Source organism: Pygocentrus nattereri, chromosome 9 (assembly GCF_015220715.1).
Source record: "Pygocentrus nattereri isolate fPygNat1 chromosome 9, fPygNat1.pri, whole genome shotgun sequence".
In the NCBI taxonomy this organism is placed as follows: domain Eukaryota; kingdom Metazoa; phylum Chordata; class Actinopteri; order Characiformes; family Serrasalmidae; genus Pygocentrus; species Pygocentrus nattereri.
This window is the reverse complement of record NC_051219.1, coordinates 32256585-32277555: the sequence shown is the minus strand read 5'-3', so window position 1 is coordinate 32277555 and position 20971 is coordinate 32256585. Positions and strand designations below refer to the sequence as shown.

Sequence of the window (20971 nt, the reverse complement as noted above, 5' to 3'; positions counted from 1 at the left end):
TAGAAAATAAATATAATCAAATAGACAAATCTTGGCATGTTATGCTACAATCAATAGTATGATAGTACGAAGGGCTGAGCAGCCTAGTTTGTGGTGGAGAGATGCAGGAGTGGCTGAGAGGAGCAGTTGGACGGTCTTATAACACAAACAGTAATTGATGTGGACTACATTCCATCCTGCCAATTAGTAAAGTACTCCTTGAGCTTTAAAAGGAAAACCCAGAGGGTGTGGAGCCTGGAGACTTCTTTGAAAATCACCCTGGAAAAAAAATATGGGCATCCAACATCAAGCAGGAAAATAATTAATTTTGTGGCCCGGTTTTGAACTTAATTGCATTAATTTTATCAGGTCAAGGTAATGGCTCGTGTGGAGGTGGTCCATGGTCGACCACTAATTGTGGCAAAGCAACAGCAGAGGGCAGTGTGTCATTTCAGTGTGCCAGACAAACAATGTGAGCTCTGATTGTCACTAGAAATTCAGCAACATTTGAATGAAGTGCATTTCAAATGCAGAGCTTTAATGCAGCCCTGCTGATGTACCTTTCAGCACAATAAGAGAGATCACACTGTGAGGCTGAGACAACTCAGGTCATAACGTGCTTTGTGAGCACCTGTGGAGGTGAATCAAATCTGTTGCAAAGCTTTTTTCCACATTAAAAGGAACACATTTATTTTCTTGAGTTATACTTACTACTTTTTAGTTCTTAGTAAAGTCATTTTTCTATTTATTAGTTTCTATACCAAAAAGTACAGACATGTTCATTTTCATGGCCTTTCTCCAACCTCTCTTTATCCTTTCAAAAGAAACAAACAGGCTTTTTTGTTAATGTGACTTTTGTTATTGTGTATATATCAGTATTAATAATACTGATGTATGTAAATTATGTTTGTTCTGATTACCCTTACAGAAATAAAGTGTGCTGTATATTTTAAATAAAAACAGGTGATTATGCGTTCTGTTTATTTTGTGTACTAATCAGAGATATATTAAACAAAATTATACTTAAGTATACTTGGCTTAGACTAACAAGTATACAGAAAAGTGTATTTGGCCTATACTTGTAATTCATTGTAATTAATTCAAACATAAGAAACAACAGAATAGGGCTAAATATGAAAACTCCATGAAGGCACAGATTGATCATTTGTGTGTGCACATGGTGTACATCAACTTTAAAGGCACATGAGTGTATACAGTAGTTGTGTATTTCAAGATTTGTTTATATTTGTGCTTCATACAGACTTGGGGCAATAATGGAAAACTTACTGTGACTTACATCACTGTCTGAGAGGATCAAGCCACAATCTTCAGTGAGTTTCCATCAGGTATAAGAGTCTGAATCTCTTCTTAAAAACGGTTGGTTTTCGCTCGGGCCCTTCACAACATTTGTTTGTATAGTGCTTTCTGCGACTAATGTGGGGCAGTCGTGGGCTGGAGGTTAGGGAACCAAGCCAAGTTTCACTTCACGGATGGGTTAAATGCAGAGGTGAAATTTCCCCGTTGTGGGACTAATAAGGGTCACTTAATAATTAATAATAATAATAATAATAATAATGCTGTCTCAAAGCAGCTTTACAGAAAAGCAGTTTATAGAAGGAAAACAGCTTATGGAAAGGTTATGAAAAGAATAAAAGTAAAAAGGGGGGCATGTATAGACGTAAAACATCACACTATCCTTTGAGACGTGTTCTCTTAGATAAAGAGTTGTCTGTTAGTAAAGTATGTCTGAGATGTGATTTACAGAACAAAGGTTAGCCATTTAACCTTTTACATGGCCAGGGCTCAAACCATCACTGACCAGATATTGACTAGTTGACTGTTCTCAGCAGTGACGCCAAGACTGAAGTGGCATGTCAGTAGATGTTGGTGTAACTGCTGAAAACAGTGTTAGATGTTTAACATGTGTCTGTGTTGTTTTTAAATGAAGGCATAGAAGTGGGGAAAAAAGGTTTATTGCAAAACACTGCATCTGTTGTTTTATTTAGACAAAGAAAGAAGTGAGTATTAAAAATGAATCACTGATCATTGATTTTGTTCTTACTTACTTGTTCTGTGCTTACCTTACTATCGTACTGTACTGATGCTGTATTATGAAGAAAAAAAAAAAACATTGTGCCTAATTCAACAACCATTATTTCTTAAGAAATTTCTTCTATAAAACCGAATTGCACAGTTTTTACGAAGTTTCTGACATTCACCAGTGTTTTCTTATCAGGGATTTGTTCCAAGGTATGAACAGAACCTACACTCAAGAGCACAAAGGTGAGAACAATCCTGTGGTTTAAGAACATGTTATGAATCTGATGAAGACTTTCTCCTCTAAGGACCTTCCTCAAGCACAAATGTAAAACAAATCTTAGTAAGATATTGCTGAAAGAGTTCCAATGACAGTGAAGAATATCATTCCACTCAAATACATTTTTGACATTCAGTGCATCTTTCTTCACATATTTATAATCAATTACAAATAACATTAGGAAACAGAAATAAATAAATACTCCTAAGTAATGATCATGATTTTTCCAGCATTCAAGCATAAGCATAACAGAATTAATAGGGCTAAATATGAAAACTAAAAACCATAAAGGCACAGATTGATCATTTGTGTGTGCACATGAATGCCTGTGCATGTTTTGGTGTACATCGACTTTAAAGGCACATGAGTGTATACAGTAGTTGTGTACTTCAAGATGTGTTTGTACTTGTGCTTCATACAGACTTGGGGCAATAGTGCAAAACTTAATTCGCTCCCACCAGCATCAACGTGACTTACATCACTGTCTGAGTGGATCAAGCCACAACCTTCAGTGAGTTTCAACGCATGGCTTTCCATTAAGTATAAGATCCTGAATAAACCAACTGTGAAGCTACCAGTGGTGAACCGTGACTATAAGAGCTAAGCCTTCAATTCAGCTCATGAACTTCTAAATTATGCTAGCGCCCTTATGGGATTCTAGCCATATGTTAATATATTAACAGAAATTTCACATTCGTTTTCACTGTTAAACAAGTACATTTGAAACTTGTAAAAGACTTTCCATGTTTTATCTGAAACTTGTATCAGACATTGTTGTACATTCTATGTAGCAGTTTTACAATGAATGCTTCAGTAAAAAGTCTTGGCATAGAGTGATGCTGTTTTTCATTTCTAATAATTGACAAACATCTACCAGACTTCCAGAAGGCCTGGGTTCCACCCTTTGTAAATCAAAAGATGGTTAATTCCACAGTCAGTTCTTAATTTTATTAGTAGTTAATCTGAGCATGCAGACCTTCAGCTCAGCTCCTGAAGTCCTAAGGAATGGGAGAATTCGGTTAGCTGTATCTAGCTGGATACAACTGATTGGATCATTTTCCATTGGACGTTTCAAGAAATTAACCATTTTGTTTCCAGTCAAAATATGAAAATAAATGTACTACTACAATAATTGTAGAGTTTAAATACAACAAGCATGATGATTATATTACAAAAAATGAATTAAAAATTACAAACAATTTTTATTTCACAGAAATTATCAGGCCTTCTCAGAAGGCCTATAAGGCTCTGAGGGTTCCCCACTGGAAGCTAAAGTGTATTTTTAATGACAGCTTTATGCTCTAAAGCAATATTTCCAGCTAAAAATCATAGTGGCCTTCTGAAATGGAGTTTCCAAATCCAAAGCTCTTGAACACTGTGTTAAACTGAAGTCTGGATTCACTCCATTCAGTGAAGATTTAGTCATTCACACCCAAATCATGGTGTTTTCTGAAGGCTTCTCCTGTGAACCAGAAAGGGTAAACAATAAAAATGACGCCAATCATGATAAACTCACTCACACTTAGGTTCTAGTTTACAGACTATACAAAATGTTCTGTAGCAACTGTCTATTATTGAGGACAGTCATTTTGATGCACTTCAATGTGCTCAAAAAAAAAAAAAATGTACATTTTTGTGATGTAAATCCAGAATTGGAAAGCTGGAACCAAAGACTCATTTTAGTGAGGTTCAAGTCACTGGGTTTTCAGACAAAGGAAATACATCCTAATTACTGCGCATTGTAATCACCAGTATAATAAAGATGCCACACACAGAGATTAGCTGGGAAAACACTGTGGTATTCCTTTAATACTTGGCAGGACCACCAGTTTTGCTCAGCATAGAAAAATCAGAAAGACTTTATGAAAGGGCAGCATTCATAAGGCTATATAATAACTACTTAAGCCTTTCATGACAACTGACATAAAACTACATAAGCATTTAGAAAGGCTTATTCCAATAAGTATCACAAGGCATAAAGGCTGCTTTTGTCAATTTTGCTGTCATTTAGCTCAGTAAGTTTGATAACTGATGCATGCTTGAATAAGCCTTTATACAGGTTTCTATCAGTCATCATTACAGGCCTATGTAGGTGTCAGGTATCATTATGAAAGCTGCCCTCTTTAATAAATCCTACGAAAAAAGGAAATGCAGAATAAACAGTCATTTATACCCTCTGCTGCTGAATGTAGACTACAGCATCATGGACTGTGACAAAGATGTGCTGTGGGTTCATGTAGTTCATCAGGCCACTTGATGTGAGAATCTTCAGAACACTCTCTATAAAACAAAAGATCTCTTCTATTAAAGGGTTGCATTCTGGGAAATTCCATTCTTAAGTTGGTTATAGCTTGTCATGTCTGTATTCTAAAAAGAGGAAATTGAGAACCCTGACCAGTGGATAGGTTTCTTTGATTTAACCACGTTATGTGAGACAATTTGCATAAACGTAAGACTTACCATTGCAATTTGCTAAGTATATCCTCACTCCCATCTTCTGACATTCAACACACACCTGTAACAGGCAAAAGTCACAGTCAGCTGTTTTCAAAGGACAAAGGCAATGATCAAAACCAGATAAGGTGGCTCAGCTTACCTGTATGAATAGCTTGGCCCCTGCAACATCCACAAAAATAACACTGCTGCAATCAATTAGTACTGCCTGGACTTCATTCTCAGACATTTCTGCAATGACACAAACCAATGCTACTCATTTTTGTTTTCAGATATTCAACAATGATTTTCAAACCAACAGTCACATCAGTCATTCCTTACATTAAAGATCATTATTTTCTCACCTGATTTGAAAAACTCAGAATTCTCAGAGGAAAATGATGTGTTTGCTACTCCTCTTTCCTGAAAATCAGACAAATAATAAAATAAGTTTCGAGGTTAGTTGTGATTAGTAATTTAAATGAGTGCACTGATTGATATCTGACCACTGTACTAATGGCTTCTCTCTCTCTCTTTTCCAGGGCCTTCCTGGCCTTCTCCTGGCTTCGGATACGTTCTGGGGTGAGCCCCAGCAGCTGGTTCACATCTGCCTTAAAGAAACTGCGGTTGCCATAGTAGATGGGTCCATTGTAGGTCAGGATTTTCAATCCGGGGACTTCATAACACTAGAGTATGAAAGGATGAGCATAAATACCTGAAAACTTCCTCTGATCATTACCAGGTCTTCGTGCTGGACAAAATAACTTATTGTGATCATACTGCTTTACTTAGTGATTGCAATATGCCTAGCCATTTCTAAAATTACAATGGATTCTGTGAATGTTTTTATTCTTGCAAACTCTTGTTTTACTAAAAGTGAAAAAACAACATATTGTGCAGTCCTACTAGAACTAAGATTTTACAAATGTATATAGATTTACATGTAGTAATGTGCAAAAGTCAGAGACCAAACTTTACAATATTTTGTGTCCACTTATTGCCTTTTTTTACAGCTTCCATTCTTTCTGTGAAACTTGCTTTCAGCTTTTCAAAGAAATCTGCAGGATGTTCTTCTGCACCTTCAATGTTGAGATTTAGAAGTTGGTTGCATGCTCATTTCAATTACAAATTTAGACTCATCAGTCCACAAAACGTTACTCCAGATGTCCAGTTCTGGTGATCTAGCACAGATTTTCTTCTGTTTTGTCTGTTTCTTTTTCTCAACAGCTCAACGTAACAGCTTCTTGAGAGCTTAACATCCTTTCAGACTCACAGCACTGAGCTGTCTTCTCACAGTGGAAGGATGAAAAGGAACAGGTTTAGGAAACTCCTGATTTTCACTTATTTCCCTTAGACTTCCCCCTTCCTTGTGCAAGTGGATTCTATCTTGTGTCTAAGAAATATCTCATGAAAAATGAATGCTGTACATAATGACTGTTTTATCTTGAAGAAAAAAAAAAACAATGGCAAGTATAAATGAGTTTTGTGTCAACAGATTTTTAAACTGTTTGGAAATTAAATAAAGGGCGATCTCTTACTTTTGCACAGTACTGTAATTTATTTGCATACAATATGTTCTACATTTTTAATTGTAAAGTTAGGAACAATTGAAAAGATTGCTGGCATGATTTAATGATGTTGTATCACCTTATTGTGATTGTCGATGGGCCGGTAGATCTCCGTATTGGACGCCCTGCCCAGAACTGAGCAGCCAGCCCTGCAGAAATGAGGAAAGAGTTTTTAAAGTGTTCCTGTACATATTTATGTCTCAACTTTATTTGCCCTCTCCTTATGGGGAACCTTAATGGGGAATTGATACATCCTCCAGGAGAGAGATGTTTTGGAACAGGGGGTTCTGTAAGGGATACTTCACAGTTCACAGTTTTTTTCCATACTGCCCCTGAGCTTTGGAAAGCATAATTAGAGGATATAGTAAACATGATTATTGTAGCTGATAAATGCACAAATCTAATTAGGTAGTTTCAGTCTCTATTTACACAGGCAATTATATTACTGTATGTGCTCGATATTTACTTTCAGTGGGGCTGCTCCAGTTGGAGAGCTTATTCTATCGTTCCCTGATGCCTAGTGGGATAACAACTCATCTGTGAGTAGTACAGACTCATTCGGCCAGTGACCGAAAGGTCTTTTTTTGGCGCTTTAGAAAAATGGCAACAGTGCAGACATTCCTATTGTTAACTGTGCTACCTCTGTGTGCGACAAACAACAGTCATCATGGAGAAAACCACTCCAATGGCCAGACCCAGGTCCACATTGAGCACCACCACAGACAGCCAGGTCACTAGCCACACCATCTGTACACAACATTTCAAACACGCTTCATTTAAATGTTCACTGATATTAATATCCATAATATTAAACATAAAGTTGCACACTGATGATGCAATACTTACAAAGTCAATCCTGCTAACTCTCCAAAGATCTGGAAGATCTTGAAACTGGAGGAACATTTGCCTCAAGCTGGTCACATTTATACATGCAAGGACAGCCTATTGGAGAGAAAAACACAATATATCTACTGCTGCTACAACTGAGCTTAAACTGATGTATAATTTTGCATATATGATTCCATGCAAACCTTTACCTTGGGTAAGAAGTAGAACAGAGGTCCAATGAGCAGCAGGACCACCAGCACCACCAGACTTGTAAACAGGCCAGAGAGCTAGCAGATTAAACAAATCAACAGATGTAATCCTTAATCAAGTTGGATTAGTATGACCTGGGGAGGTACTGTCAATAAAAAGATTACCAACAAGATCTGTCATTTTTATCCAGTCTGAATATGCAATGTGTGCACAAGTCTGAAAGTAATAATTGCAGAGTGAATGGTCTTCAGTAATTGAAGTCCTGTTAATAATATTTTATAATGATAACAGTATTAGACATCATCTATGCAGAATATAACATGCAGCATCCTTTGCCAGACTGAAAATCTACATAATAATCTTTCAAACTATGTATGTGTGTAGTTAATTATGTGTATGTGAAATCTTTTCTGTTTTTCACAAGTAAGCATAGATTAGGCTACAATTTGGGGAAATTACACAGAACATTTATGTTGGATGAACTAACCTGTCTAATCCAACACATTACATTACAATATCTTCCCTGGTTAAATGGATCCTTTCAGAGATTAAAATAGTTGACCTAGTGAAAAGGTGAAAAGTGAGAAGGAAAAAAATGTGCAAATCAAGCATCATGATATGACCCTAGTGAATGAGGTCTTATATGCTACCTGTGTGTATCCCCCAGCACTCTCCAGAATGTTAGTGGTAGCCAGTGTGGCTGAACTGGGAAAGCAGGTAAAGAGAGATGACACTGTGTTGGAAATCCCATGCGCCAGCAGCTCCTGTGACAAATTAGAGAAAATGTGATTTTTTTTATAAACATGCAACAAGAGGGTGTGCTTTACCTTGAAATAGTGGCATAAAGGCAGTAAATCAGCACATTAGTGGCAATATGTCACAGTATTGCATGACCTTCAGTGTATACTGTAATTATTATAATATGCTACCTGGACAAAAAAAGAGTCACATGCATCATTTCTTCTTTAATACTTTGCTATACATCCCCATGCCTTTAAGACAGCACCAGTCCTATCAGAAGTGCACCAGCTTCTTGAGACATCATGTCCATTTTAGTTCACTCTTCCACTAACTGTGCTTCATGTCTAGTGTGCTTCAGCACTGGATGCCAACTGTAGGGTGTATATATATCAAAATCTGTGTGGTTCTACAGATATTATTATAACACTGGGACAATTTGAATGACTAGCAAAATCACAAGAACTGAATCTCAGTTCTCAGTCAGGAACTGCAAGTGAAATGCTGAAGCAGGCACACACAGGAACTCTAAGTGAAGTGCGCACCCAGTTAATGGAAGAATAGTGTAATCCTTACCAGAGAGGACTAACACTGTTATTAAGGCAAGGAGATGTATAACAATTTTTTTTCCAGAATGATTATATTACATGTAATTAAACTTATTTTATTATATGACATGTTTTAAAGAAGTTTTAGAATAGCTTTACCTGATTAGGGTGAATAGAATAGCCATGCTTATCAGCATATATCATTGCTAGTGACACAGACACAGCATAGCCTACAAATGTGATGGCAACTGTGTCACCAGCTATGTCTGGCACTGTCTGCAAAGCAGGCAGCCGAGGCCGAGGGAAACTGTAAAACAACATAAGGCATAGTGTAGATGTTACAACTCCCCATGATTGTCAGCAATGTTGTAAAGTAATTTCAGAATTAATGTAAATATTTAAGTACATGTAAATTTAGAAATAACAGTTACCCTGCTGGAATGTGACCCACTATTTGTACATCGTATGTGGAATCGAGAGAGGTGGTGTAAGCAACTGCTGTGGCAATTATTACCTACAGGACAGATAAAAAAGAATATGAGCAGAACAAATGCCACAACAGAGTATTGAAGTATAGTCAACATTACAAAAAAGATGAATGAGAAAGAAGAAAGTTTCGAGCTCATTCTTAAAAATAAAAGTCCTTAAATGGTTCTTGGTTTGGACATACGATGCCAGAAGACCCTTGAATTGTTATAAAATATTTTACATAAAGGATCTCAGAGGATCCACATAGCTATTTTACATTAAATACAATTAAATGTTCTTCAGAGAAGAAAAAATGGTAATTTTATGGGAGATGTCACCAATACTTTTCTTGAACTACCCTCCTGTGGACTATGGTTTGAAGCCAACTCTGCCGCACCTGCAACCTGATTGGCTGGATCAGATGCATTAGTGCAGGTATGGGAAAAAGCGCAGCATATTAAATGCAGGTTAGAACTGAACTCTGCAGGAAACAGATCTCCAGGAGTCCATAGTCTAGGTTTCTAGGTTTTGTATAAGGGCTTACTGTGAGAATCTCCACAGGAATGGGTGTGCGCAGGCGCTGTCGAAAGTGTGTGTTCACTTCTTTAATTGGAATGAGCACAGCTAGGCACAGTAGAGAGATCAGCAACTCAGCCAGGTTAGTGTGGGGCAGGTTCTCCAACACTGAGGCCAGAGTCTGTGGAACATGGTTAATAAGACACCTTTTATAGGCATGAATGTATATAACTTAACTGAAAATTGACAACATAAATAAAATTCTGATAATTATTACAGTTCAATGCTTAGTTGCTATCAAAAGCAACGGAAATTGTCTTAAATAAAAACTCCCAAAGGCATGTACGGGTTTGCTGTTTGGTGGTTTTGAATAGTTAATAAAATGAACATATTTAAGTTGTGACACCTGGTTCACATCACCATCACTGTAAACATATCCAAGTTAGCAAATTTTGTCTTCAAATAAACATCAAACTACTCTAAATAAATCTGTTTAAATCTTAAACGCTGAATTATGTAGAAATATTTTTAAAAAGTGATGAGATTCCCCTTTAAAGTTAAGTTAGCAAATTGCCTAAATTTAGTTTTATCCTCCTCATTATAGTTCTTCCATGTAATTTTATGTTCTGTAATGTCTTTCCAAAGCATCTAACCTTAAAGAGAGAGAAGGTGCCTGTGTAGCGAGGAAGCCGTAATCCCAGCATGCTCTGCAGCTGTGAGATAGTCACATGAAAGGCAGCTGCACTCGTGAAGGCCTTAACAATGGGCTCGGATAGGTATGTGGAAAGGAAGCCCAACTGCAGACCAAACATGCAGAGCTGGGGACGAAAGCCATAAACACAGGCGGCAGACTGTCATTACGCAAGGGCACATTTCTAAGACCCCTTCACAATCGAGCTCAGCCAATAACACATACAGTACACTACTGAAATGTTTTCTTACTGCCTGTGTCACATGTTGAACTGTTTTCTTACCATCATCACTCCTGAAAGAAATGCTATAGCCGACGCCACCCCGATCCTCTGTGCTTCCAGCTCCGCAGCTTCTGTACTACTGGAGTTCTGAGCAGGAGGGGTGGGCACCAGCTGCTCGACCACCGAGCCAGTCATCAGACTCACCACAGCAAAAGTACCTGTGCAGTTTTAAAAATAAAGAGTCCTTGTAAGTCAAGAAGTAACCTGGATTTATAAAAAGTTGAATCTAAAATGATAGTAGATGACTGGATACTAGTGCATTACTAGTATCCAGTCATCTTATATTTATTTATATAAATGAATTAATATTATTTTTACTATATTAACAATAAATAACAGTAAAATAACAACTGTCTGACTTCACAGTCAACTGAGCCCTCACTCACTACTGTGATGTTTCTGTATGTTGCACAGTATATGTGGAATTCCTGTAATCTTACAGCAATCTGTACATATTTATATATCAACTGTAACAGTAATGCAACTCATTTGAAATAATGTAGTGCAAGTCTTACGAATGCCAGCACAGCTGCTTCATTTACAAGATAAAAAAATGTGTCGTCTAGAATGAATACACATCTACAGATATATGTATATAATATATAGACTGCATATGTTAAAAATGTTGTAACACAAACATTTGGGCATCCCTGGTCAAATTACATGTTTTTGTTGATTGGGAAGGAAATATAAGTTTATACATCCTCTACAGAGAACAAATGCATGCACATCTAAATGCAAAATTACTATTTATTTAATAAACTAAACACACTGGGAAAAAATAAAACATGAAATGTGTCCTGTGAAAAAGTTATGGCACATTTTATATTTTATGTTTCATTTTATGTTTCATTTGTTGCAGTATATACATAGAATTTACATATACATAGAAACTGTGAACTACAAAAAACCTATTTTCACAAAATGTCTTTTTACCATGGCTACTTAAACTTTTACATAAGACTGCAACAAAACTCTGAATGACTTGATGTACATGATCTGCTGTACTCTGGTTGCATTCTGACTCTCACTTCTTGTTGTCACTTCTTACAATAGTGTTATGATCTCATTAACTGGACTTATGTAGATGGAAATGCACTATAAAATAAATACATAAAAATAAAACTGTGAAAAGGTTAAAAGTTTACATTGACAGAAAAAAGTTACTGCACTTTACTGATGGAGAGTTACCTGTGGAGACATGGCGTCCCGTCCCGAAGAGCATGTAGAGCACCACAGGGAAGAATGATGTGTAAAGGCCATAGATTGGAGCCACTGATGTCAATAACGCAAAAGCCATTCCTGAAACAATTTACACCACTGTGAGACTTTACTCAGCTGACTGGAATAAGACAGTGTAATATCACGGGTATAGGTTCACTCTTTTTTTGATGAATATAAAGTACATAAAAGTACATCAAATGATAAAGCCAACTTAACAGGTGTCAAATCCGTAGTGCAGAGAAAGAACCACTACAGAAATCTTTAGTCTGTGTAATAATGTTAAATACAGACACAAGACACTGGAAAGAGAGATGAACTATGACATGGACTTCACAGTTATGCAGCAACAATTTTCATACAGACTGCAATTCCTACTATCTTGTCAACACATGACTGCATCCTCAATTAACTTAACTACTTAGCTTAATCACATATTCATACTAATGATGTTTTCTGTGTAATTATATTGCCCTGTTACCTCACCAAATGTTGGTTTCAAAAGGCAACTGAACTTCACATACCACTCAAGGTGAATCTAACTTATAGAACTACTATACCTGAAAATGCAAAACCCAACATTAAGTAAACACAGCCTAGGAAAGATGCTTTTCTATTTACAGGTCACAAAGTACTAAAAAGGAGAATGAGATGCAGGAGTTGAACCTAATCACCAGAGGACTGCAAAGTAGTCTAAGCCCATGTTCAGCTCTTATTACCTCAGTGAAAAATACACACTGAGTGAAATAGAACTGCACACTGAAAAATGGTTCTAAACTCACGCTAATCCATTGAAATGATATTTTCTAAGTTGTACTGACTCTACACACCCTGTCTCATCTGCAGGCTTTATATTTATTGTTCTGTTTTAAAAACATTAGACGTACTTTTCACCTGAAAAAGTATTATTTAGGCTTCACAATTGGACCTAAAACCCACTGTTGAGGGAACCTCACCACCTTTGAGGAAACATTTACATTGATTTTGCCTTGATGAACGAAGAATGTACCTGCACAGAACCTTTATTTCGAACAGTGCAGTGGTACATCCACCAACTCTCATCATAGGTGCTAAAGTTTGTTAGGAGCTTCACAAGATAAAGGACTTTTATTTTACACCAAAATATTATTCTCATTTTGGTCTAAAATCAAATGCTAGCTAAAGTTCTGAAGTTGGGGCAACTCAGACCAGGTTTATTAAATTTATAATTAAACAGAAAAATGTATATATTTATATTTTTTTGTAATGGATTATGAACTGCTTTATGTGTTATTTTCTGCTCAATTCCGTTTTAACTGCGACGCAAAATGAAATAAATTGCAAAAAAATATATACAATAAGTACTCAATTTTAATGACTCAAACTGAAAGTCTCCTCACAACATACTTGGGTGTATATAAAACTACCATCGATTTAAATACGCAGGAAATTGCAAACCCCAAAAATATTAACGTCACCTCAGCGCACATATTTAACTAACCTAGCTAGGTTAGTGGTTAGTGGAGGAAGCGGTTACTGTCCACCTCCTTCTAATCACGATCACTCTGCCTTAGCTAACGGCTAAGCTACGCCGGTGGATGATAACCGCGGTGGGATTTCGTGCCATGTAACGCTCAACCTACAGCAAAGGAAGCAAAGGTGGCTTTACCTTGGGGAATATGGAGTATACCAACCGTCAGCCCCGCCACAGTATCTCCTAAAATCCATTTCCTGAGTCTGTATTTTGGCAGCCAGCTGAAAATGGGCACTCGTTCTTTCAACAGGTGAAGGCACGTCTCCCGGGAACACCTGCACGGTTTGGAAAGCGTCTCTCTGAGGCGAGCTTTTCCATTCGGCTTAGCCTCTGTACCGAAGGTTTGCCTGAAACGGTCCTCTGTGTATATATTCCTGTACACAGCTACGGATGTGCTCATCGTGTCCCCTTAAAAACGCCTTGTTGCCTTGGAATGACTGTATATCCAGAGTGTGGCTTCAGAGCAGTAAGGATGTGCTACCTGGCCATTCATATATAGCTGTCAGAAGTCTGACATCAGGAACCATTGTGTTTTCCTATCAGATGCCTGGAGCCAATTGACAGGAGGCTTTTTTCTGTAACTGAGAACTACTTTGTGGAGCCTTTTTTACATCCTAGTTTGGCAGAGACCCCATAAAGGTGTGCTTGTCCAGTGCTGATGGATGGGAACAATCTACTGGGTCCTACTGCGAAAGGGTTCTTACAAGGCAAACAATGAAAGTGACATGCATATTCAGTCCTCATCTTCAACACATGCAGACACATACACACACATAACCCTCCCCAGTCTTGGTAGCCCTTAACTCTGCAGTGACCCACCCCTCTTGGCTGTGTGGCAAAGACATCCAGGGGAAAGAGTGTACAATGTACACCTCTGTGCAAGACCCAGGGATCAAAGTGCTATTGTTTACAGGGTGAAGGTGTAACCGCAAACCATGTCTGTTTAGTGGCAGTTAGAGTTGGTCATTTCCTGCAGGGATAGACTGTGGTCTGTTTTTTCAATATGCTGTTCAGAACCACAGCAGCCTTGGGAGATGTAATCATATATGTTGGCTTTGCCTCACTGATCAAACTGCAACTTGTCTCTGATGAGTCTGTCAGTAGAAAAAGCTGTGGTGCTGATGCTTTAGTTCAGGTACAGGCAAGATAAGAGTTCACCAGTTTCTCTGATTTTTAGAGTAGTTTTAAACTTAAAACCGTTATCAGAGTTTGGAGTTTTCTTAGCTGAGCTTTGCATGTTTTCTTCCAGAACACTGATATTCCTGTTAAAAAACTGTTTTCTTTACAGTGGAATTCCACCAGTATTTTTAAAAATTCAGTATCATCTGAGACTGAATTATTCACAACAGTGGAGATAGGAACCAGACATGAGAAGCATTTAATGTGTCTAAAAGCTGCTTCACTGGTACATATTAAGCAAGATCGGACCACGGCTTCAACATTTTGTGGTAGTATGAGGTAAGACTAGTTGAGGGAGGGGATGGAACTCTGAGAACACAGGCTGGAGTTCTGGGCAGCTTCTGTCTGCACTGTAAAAACTGACTGGTCAGATCAACCTAAAAAAATTACTTCTGGTAAAAAGCAATTGAACTAGTTTTATTCAACTTTAAAAAATGACATAGATTGAAAAGATCGTTCATTCCAAGTCTTTATTTAGGCTGAAAAAAATAGTTAATTTACTTGTTTCCACATTAAGTCATTTTTTTAGATTGAGCTGACATTTTCTACAATGTGTAGCTACAAAGCTGGACACCCCCCTTTTATGGCTGTAATAGGAATGATTGATAAAACTTCATCATGGGAATAGAAGATTGGAAGAAGGAGGGGTTTCAGGTATAAACGAGACCCCCCCAAAAAATTAATCAATCAATCAATTAATTAATTAATTCAATACATTCAGTTATTACATAACTGCATGAAGACACTTGTAGATTCGCTGGTCATTTTGGATAATAAATACAATCTTTATAATTATGTTGCAGACATTGCACCCCTGGTTCATGTCACCACCACTGCAAAGAAAGAAAGGAAAGCTGGTAAATTTATCTGTAATGCACCATTTAACATCACACCACTCTGGATGACACAGTGATAGTTATTGAAACATTCAGTATAGTGTGTATAAAATGTATTTGGATGTACTTTTTGTAACTTCTACAAACCTAGTTTGATGCTCTAAGCCTCCACTTAAGATAGTGATGTTTGGACTGTTCTTATGAAGCAATCCAAGCAGTGTGCCAAAGAGACATAAAACTGGAGTCTCTGTTAAAATCATTATCAGAGCAAATTCAAAAGAACTTGATAAACCCTACTAGTACAGTGTGTCCGACCTTACTGATGTCAGTTTTTCCTTATGCATTTAGCGTGAACGTGATGGCGCTCACTGCAATTCTGACTCGGCCAACAAACCCAAGGGTTTGTATAATCTACCTCTAAACAATGTCCACAAATGTGCTGGAGATACCATCTCACACACAGGCCAACCCAGTAAGAAACAAAGAGTGACTCAATGTGAATGAAAGACTTGTTTGGTTAATAGCCCAGCATTAGGCCTCATGAATGAACTCCTCCCAAATATTATTATTTTATGGTTAGGGCTCCGTGCAGAAGGCCACACTTTCAGCCTCAAACAGTCACGCCTGGCATCTCCTCTGCTGTCCTTGAGAGCAACCCGCTAGGGCTAGTAATGTCATATTATTATCACAATATGACATTTATAGGACTGTGGAGTTCCATAAAATTTATAATTACTATGTTATGGTTAATAGTGTAGTGTTCAAAATCAAGTTGATGGTCTGACTTATAATAGGGAGAATAGAGTCTCTTTCATTTCCACTCCAGGCCCGGAACGCCTGCTGTAGTGCTATGTAACTTTAAAGGAGCTAAGAAGTAGCTACATGTAGCATTAAAAATGTAGCATTAAAAGCATATAAATATGGGTATCACTCAGTCCTAATGCTTGATTTTTATTCTATTGTCAAAACTGTATAGAGAAAACAACACTGACGTTGGTAGAAGTTATAGCAGAGACTGGAGCTGGTTGTCAGAACCAGCAGGGTCAGTGATCACACTGTTAGTATCTACACTTATTAAGGGTGCAGACAGAAAATGTTCAGGTCAAGACTACAAAAGTCTTTCATTGTGTTTATGTACATAAATGTTCTAACTATCAAATTTGAATAATTGAAACATATCCATAAGCATAGCAAAACATTATTTTGTTGTTGAATGGATGGATGTTGTTGAATCTGTGTGTGTTATTAACACCAAGTGCTATTATAAGCCTTTGTGAAAGATTTGTGAAATGCCATTTGGGGATGTGTTGGTCAAACATACTTTGGGTTACATTTACCTGGTTATTATGGTCTCTCACAAAAAGAAACATGAAAATCTGCTTACCTGCTTAGGCATTAGTGCACAATGTTAAGGTGCATCAGGTGTGGTCTGAAGAAAAAAAGCACCTGCTGAGTGGTTTACAGGCTTTTAAAACAGCACTCTTCTTTCAATAAGAAGCAATAGGCCTCACTTATGCAATTTTTATATAAAAAAGTAATTAATAAAAGCATTTTATTGTATAATAAATATTGCCTTATAATTGTATAATTTTGTCACATGTCCATCTCTTTAATCATTAATGAATTAAACAATTTAAAGTAACATTGTGTAAGAATTTTACCTTAAAATAACAGCTTCAAGATGGTACACTGACCTCTAATGGGGAGAACGGTGGGCCTGGATTGCCTACCTTAGTGCTATGTAACTTTAGAAAAGCGGGCATGAAACCTATCATGAGAACTGTGTAACACTTCGTGGTACTATGTCAAATAACAACAACTTAGTATCAGCAAAGAAGTAGCTCTGTATTCCCAGCATGGACATCAAAGCAGAGACTGCAAAGAGACTGAAGAACATGTCAGAGGACACGAGGAAGAAAAAAAGAGAGAGTGACCGTGCAAGAGACCAGACAAGAGTAAATCTCAGACTGGTTTTTACTAGTTGGCAAGAAATAAAAGGATGTAAGACAGTCTCACGGCTGGAGAACAACAGCAGAATTGTTGAATTTCTGCCAGTGTTATTTATGAAAGATGTAGGCTGTAACTCTATCTGTGTAATCTCTGCCTCATTTTATAGTTTTTCTGGCTGCCAAAAGTCATCTAACCTCAGTCCCCTTTCAGGCTATCTTGAAGAAATAAATGTTTGGTCTGTCTTTGTGAATCTCACAACACATAAAATAAAATCCTGTAATATTACAGCATTTTCTAAGTTGACATGGTTCTTTCCCATCTGATGTCTTTGTTGGTGTTATACTGAACTGCGCCTCGCTGGAAGAATCCGACATTCATGTGTGTCATACAGGCATATAGACACTACAGATTAGGTAGATTTACTTATAGAAACATACAAAATCGAGAGGATAATCTGTAGCATCCGTACGCCTGCATGATGTTCTTGCACACAAAGAGGGAGTCTTCAGCTTGTCAACAAATGCACAAGTACAGCTGTCCATGAGGGGGTTTACAGGATGATTTGTATTTACACCAGTGGTGTAAAAATGAAATGCACATCACATCTGTAAGGGGACCCCAAGAGCAAAAAATACCAATTAATGAAAAAAAGCATAAATATAAGCAGTGAAAAAGTTAAGATATTTTAAAGACATTTTCTGTCTATATTGAAATCAGCTGTATATAACCTATGCAGAAGTATGGATAAAAACAGGAAATGTGAGACAACCAGCCTCAGTCTCCTCAATCCCTGTTATACCTTAAATTGATGATGGACTGCTAAGTATGAAAAAAAAAACAGATGTAAATAAACTTTGAATTACACAAGATAAAATGACTCATTCGTCCACAACTTAGGTAATGCTAAAGGGTCATTAAATCTCCAGTGGGGAATGTGAGATGGATTTCGTGACTTTAAGTGACCGCTACAGAACAGGCTTGATTACCAATGATCTCATCTTCACTCCATCACACCATTTACAGACTGCAGTTTCATTTCAAAACATAACACAGCTTGATTGTGTGAGCTGTTTTGTCCGTGTGGGCAAAATTGCACAAGCAGAGGGGGTGTTACAAATTCTTGTAGCATTGAACATGCTTCAAATTGTAAATTATAACTATTTTGGGTTCATTTTTCATGAATGGAGCCAGAGTTACTTGATGTGATGTTTTGTTTTGATCCTATGTTCCTAGAATCTCCTGGTCGCCAGAGGTATGGAGATGCTGCGATATGCGAAGGTCTCTGCTCAAGAATGCAGCCATTGTGTTGATCAGCTCTGGAGAATTTATGGACACGCTGATGGCGCGTTGCGTCTGGTGGCTGTTTAAACAAGATATTAATCAGCGGTAAAAGGAACAATGCGCTGAATGGAAGAGGATATGGAGTGTTAACCCCCGCAAGCGAGATGAAGCCCAAGCAGTCCACTATGAGTTGCTAAAACTTGAACAAAGACAATATAAACAACAGACTGACAGCCTGATTCGATTCGGCTGCTGTGTATATACAGTCTAATCTAGATGTCTGCCTCCATTGACTTGACAGGTTTTGAGCAGTCAATTTAGTGTATTACATTTTTGCTCCTTTTTCTGCTTCCTTTACAATGCTATTTCTAAAAATCCTTTAAATGGGAGAGCAAACTTTTGTCTTGGGGGGCCAAAGTGGTGGCTGAGGACCAAAAAGACAAAACAGCTTACAAATTTATAAGGTGGCTAGTTTTTATTAATAACATTATACTATATTTTGTTAGTAAAACACTTTTTAAAATATCATTTTAAAAGTACACCACCCCTCATTTATTATTATACTAATATGCTAATCCACTTGCATAAGAAAGGGGATACAGAACAAAAAGGAGACTCCTAACAACCTTGCAAGATCTGGTAGGCCAAAAATTGTCCCCATCACATAAATAGAACTTAAAGCTTTCATCTTTGAGAGAGGAAAGCTCCACTCTTGCTTCAGAACTAAAAAAATCCACAAGTGTTTCTGTCCAACCTTCCAACTCCATGCTATAGATCATACTGCCAGTTTGTGAGAAGCAGAAAATGCAACCAGCTTCTAAGACTAACCTTTGGAGGAGTTCCTGCAGATTTCTTTGAAAAACTAAGAGCAAGTCTCCCAAAAAGAATGGAAGGCCAAGAGTGGACACACTAAACAGAATTCCTTTTCAATTAAATACATAGCTGAAAAATGAATGACTTGTACTTAAGGGATGTTTTGAATGGAAATTGAATGAAGGGTGGTCTCTGACTTTAGCACAGTACAGTAGTATATGCTATACAAATACATTTGTTCTCTTATCGGATGAGGGGGGGTAGATTAGGGTACATTTCTGGTGGGCCAAACCAGACATCCTCACAGGCCAAGTTTGTCCCATATGCCACATTTCAAGGTACAGTAGGTTCATAATACATGATGGCAAAATTATTTTGATAAATGTGAGTGAAGAAAATGAGCCGAGCTGAATGTGGGGTGCGAGTGCGGGTGTTTATGCTCTTAGAGGCATGAAGGTTGTGCAAAGGGGGCAAAGTTAATTATCAGTGTCTCCATGCCTTTGTGTCTTATCATTCTCTTTGTTGCATAAACATTCATTTCATTACGAAAATATCTCGCTGGCCCCCTTGTCCACTCCATGCTGAGTGTGTGTCTCCTAGTCTCCTGGGTCAAGAGTCTCTGTTTGCTTCATCACTCTATTCTTCTCTGTTTGGGAGGGGTCATAGAGATTTTTTAATACTGTAGTTCCTCTCATTGTTCATAATCTTTTTTATGGGCTACTGCTGCTGACCAACCGTGCTATGTCCTTTGGTTCTGACCTCGTCTCTGAGACTCATGCTCTACTTCTCCCTCTGTCTCCATCCCCAGCACCTCTCCCTTCCTGTTCTGTCAAGTGTGTCTCTTCATCCATTTTTATAGTTTCTAAAGATGAATTATTTCCTCCTCAGTTCATTACCTTTCATTTTATCTTTTCACGCTATGGTATTGTTATGGACACTGGCATCTGCTTAGCTGGATTACTGTCCATTCTAAAATAATCCACTCTCCCTATGAGGTGTTTACCTTTAAACTGTAAGTACTGTGACATATTGTATACACAAATGTGAGATATATATATATATATATATGAATACATTTTCAACAATAAAACCCAATTTTAAAGCTAAAAACAAAAAACAAATTATACAAGGCAAACTAAAAATAAAAATAAGAAAAACACATACCTCTCATTAAATTAGTTATTTAACAGTAGTTTAAACTGACAAAAAGTTAAAACTTACATCTCAAAGGATTAGCCAAGGGGTGGTCGGAGTGGCCAGTGCAACACTAGTATGAAGCATGTCCACCCTTCTGGCCACCACAGTTTTTTTTTAATGAAAATCTGCCATCAGTGTAGATACCAGTCAGTTCCAAGAGTCTGATGACACTGGGGCTAGTAACTAGCATTAGTATGTTTATCTACTTTTTATAGGTGAATACATGTGAGTGTCGTAAGCTAGTAAGTTTATGCTAAAGTTAGGCTAGCCTAGTCTGCCATATCTTTTACAGTGCTGTCTGGCTTGCTTTCCAACAATCAGACACAAGTACAGCGAGTGCTTGCATGAATAACTTTGGTGTCTTGATCACATTAAACTTTTTTCCTGATTTTGTGAAAAAAG

The 20971-nt window shown here is 37.5% G+C and overlaps 1 protein-coding gene across 1 annotated transcript; it reads right to left on the bottom strand.

Moving 5' to 3' along the window:
- Positions 1-1936: 1936 nt before the first annotated feature.
- slc26a10 (solute carrier family 26 member 10) lies at positions 1937-14079 on the bottom strand. Its single transcript, XM_017707974.2, has 18 exons — positions 13449-14079; positions 11771-11881; positions 10580-10737; positions 10259-10423; positions 9634-9786; positions 9053-9135; positions 8781-8928; positions 7986-8099; positions 7335-7412; positions 7144-7239; positions 6938-7044; positions 6377-6446; positions 5236-5415; positions 5095-5152; positions 4893-4981; positions 4757-4811; positions 4470-4576; positions 1937-3758 (listed from the first exon to the last, which is right to left on the bottom strand). Exons 1-18 carry the CDS (start codon positions 13711-13713, stop codon positions 3723-3725), a joined length of 2073 nt encoding a protein of 690 aa, XP_017563463.1. The 5' UTR covers positions 13714-14079; the 3' UTR covers positions 1937-3722.
- Positions 14080-20971: the final 6892 nt, after the last annotated feature.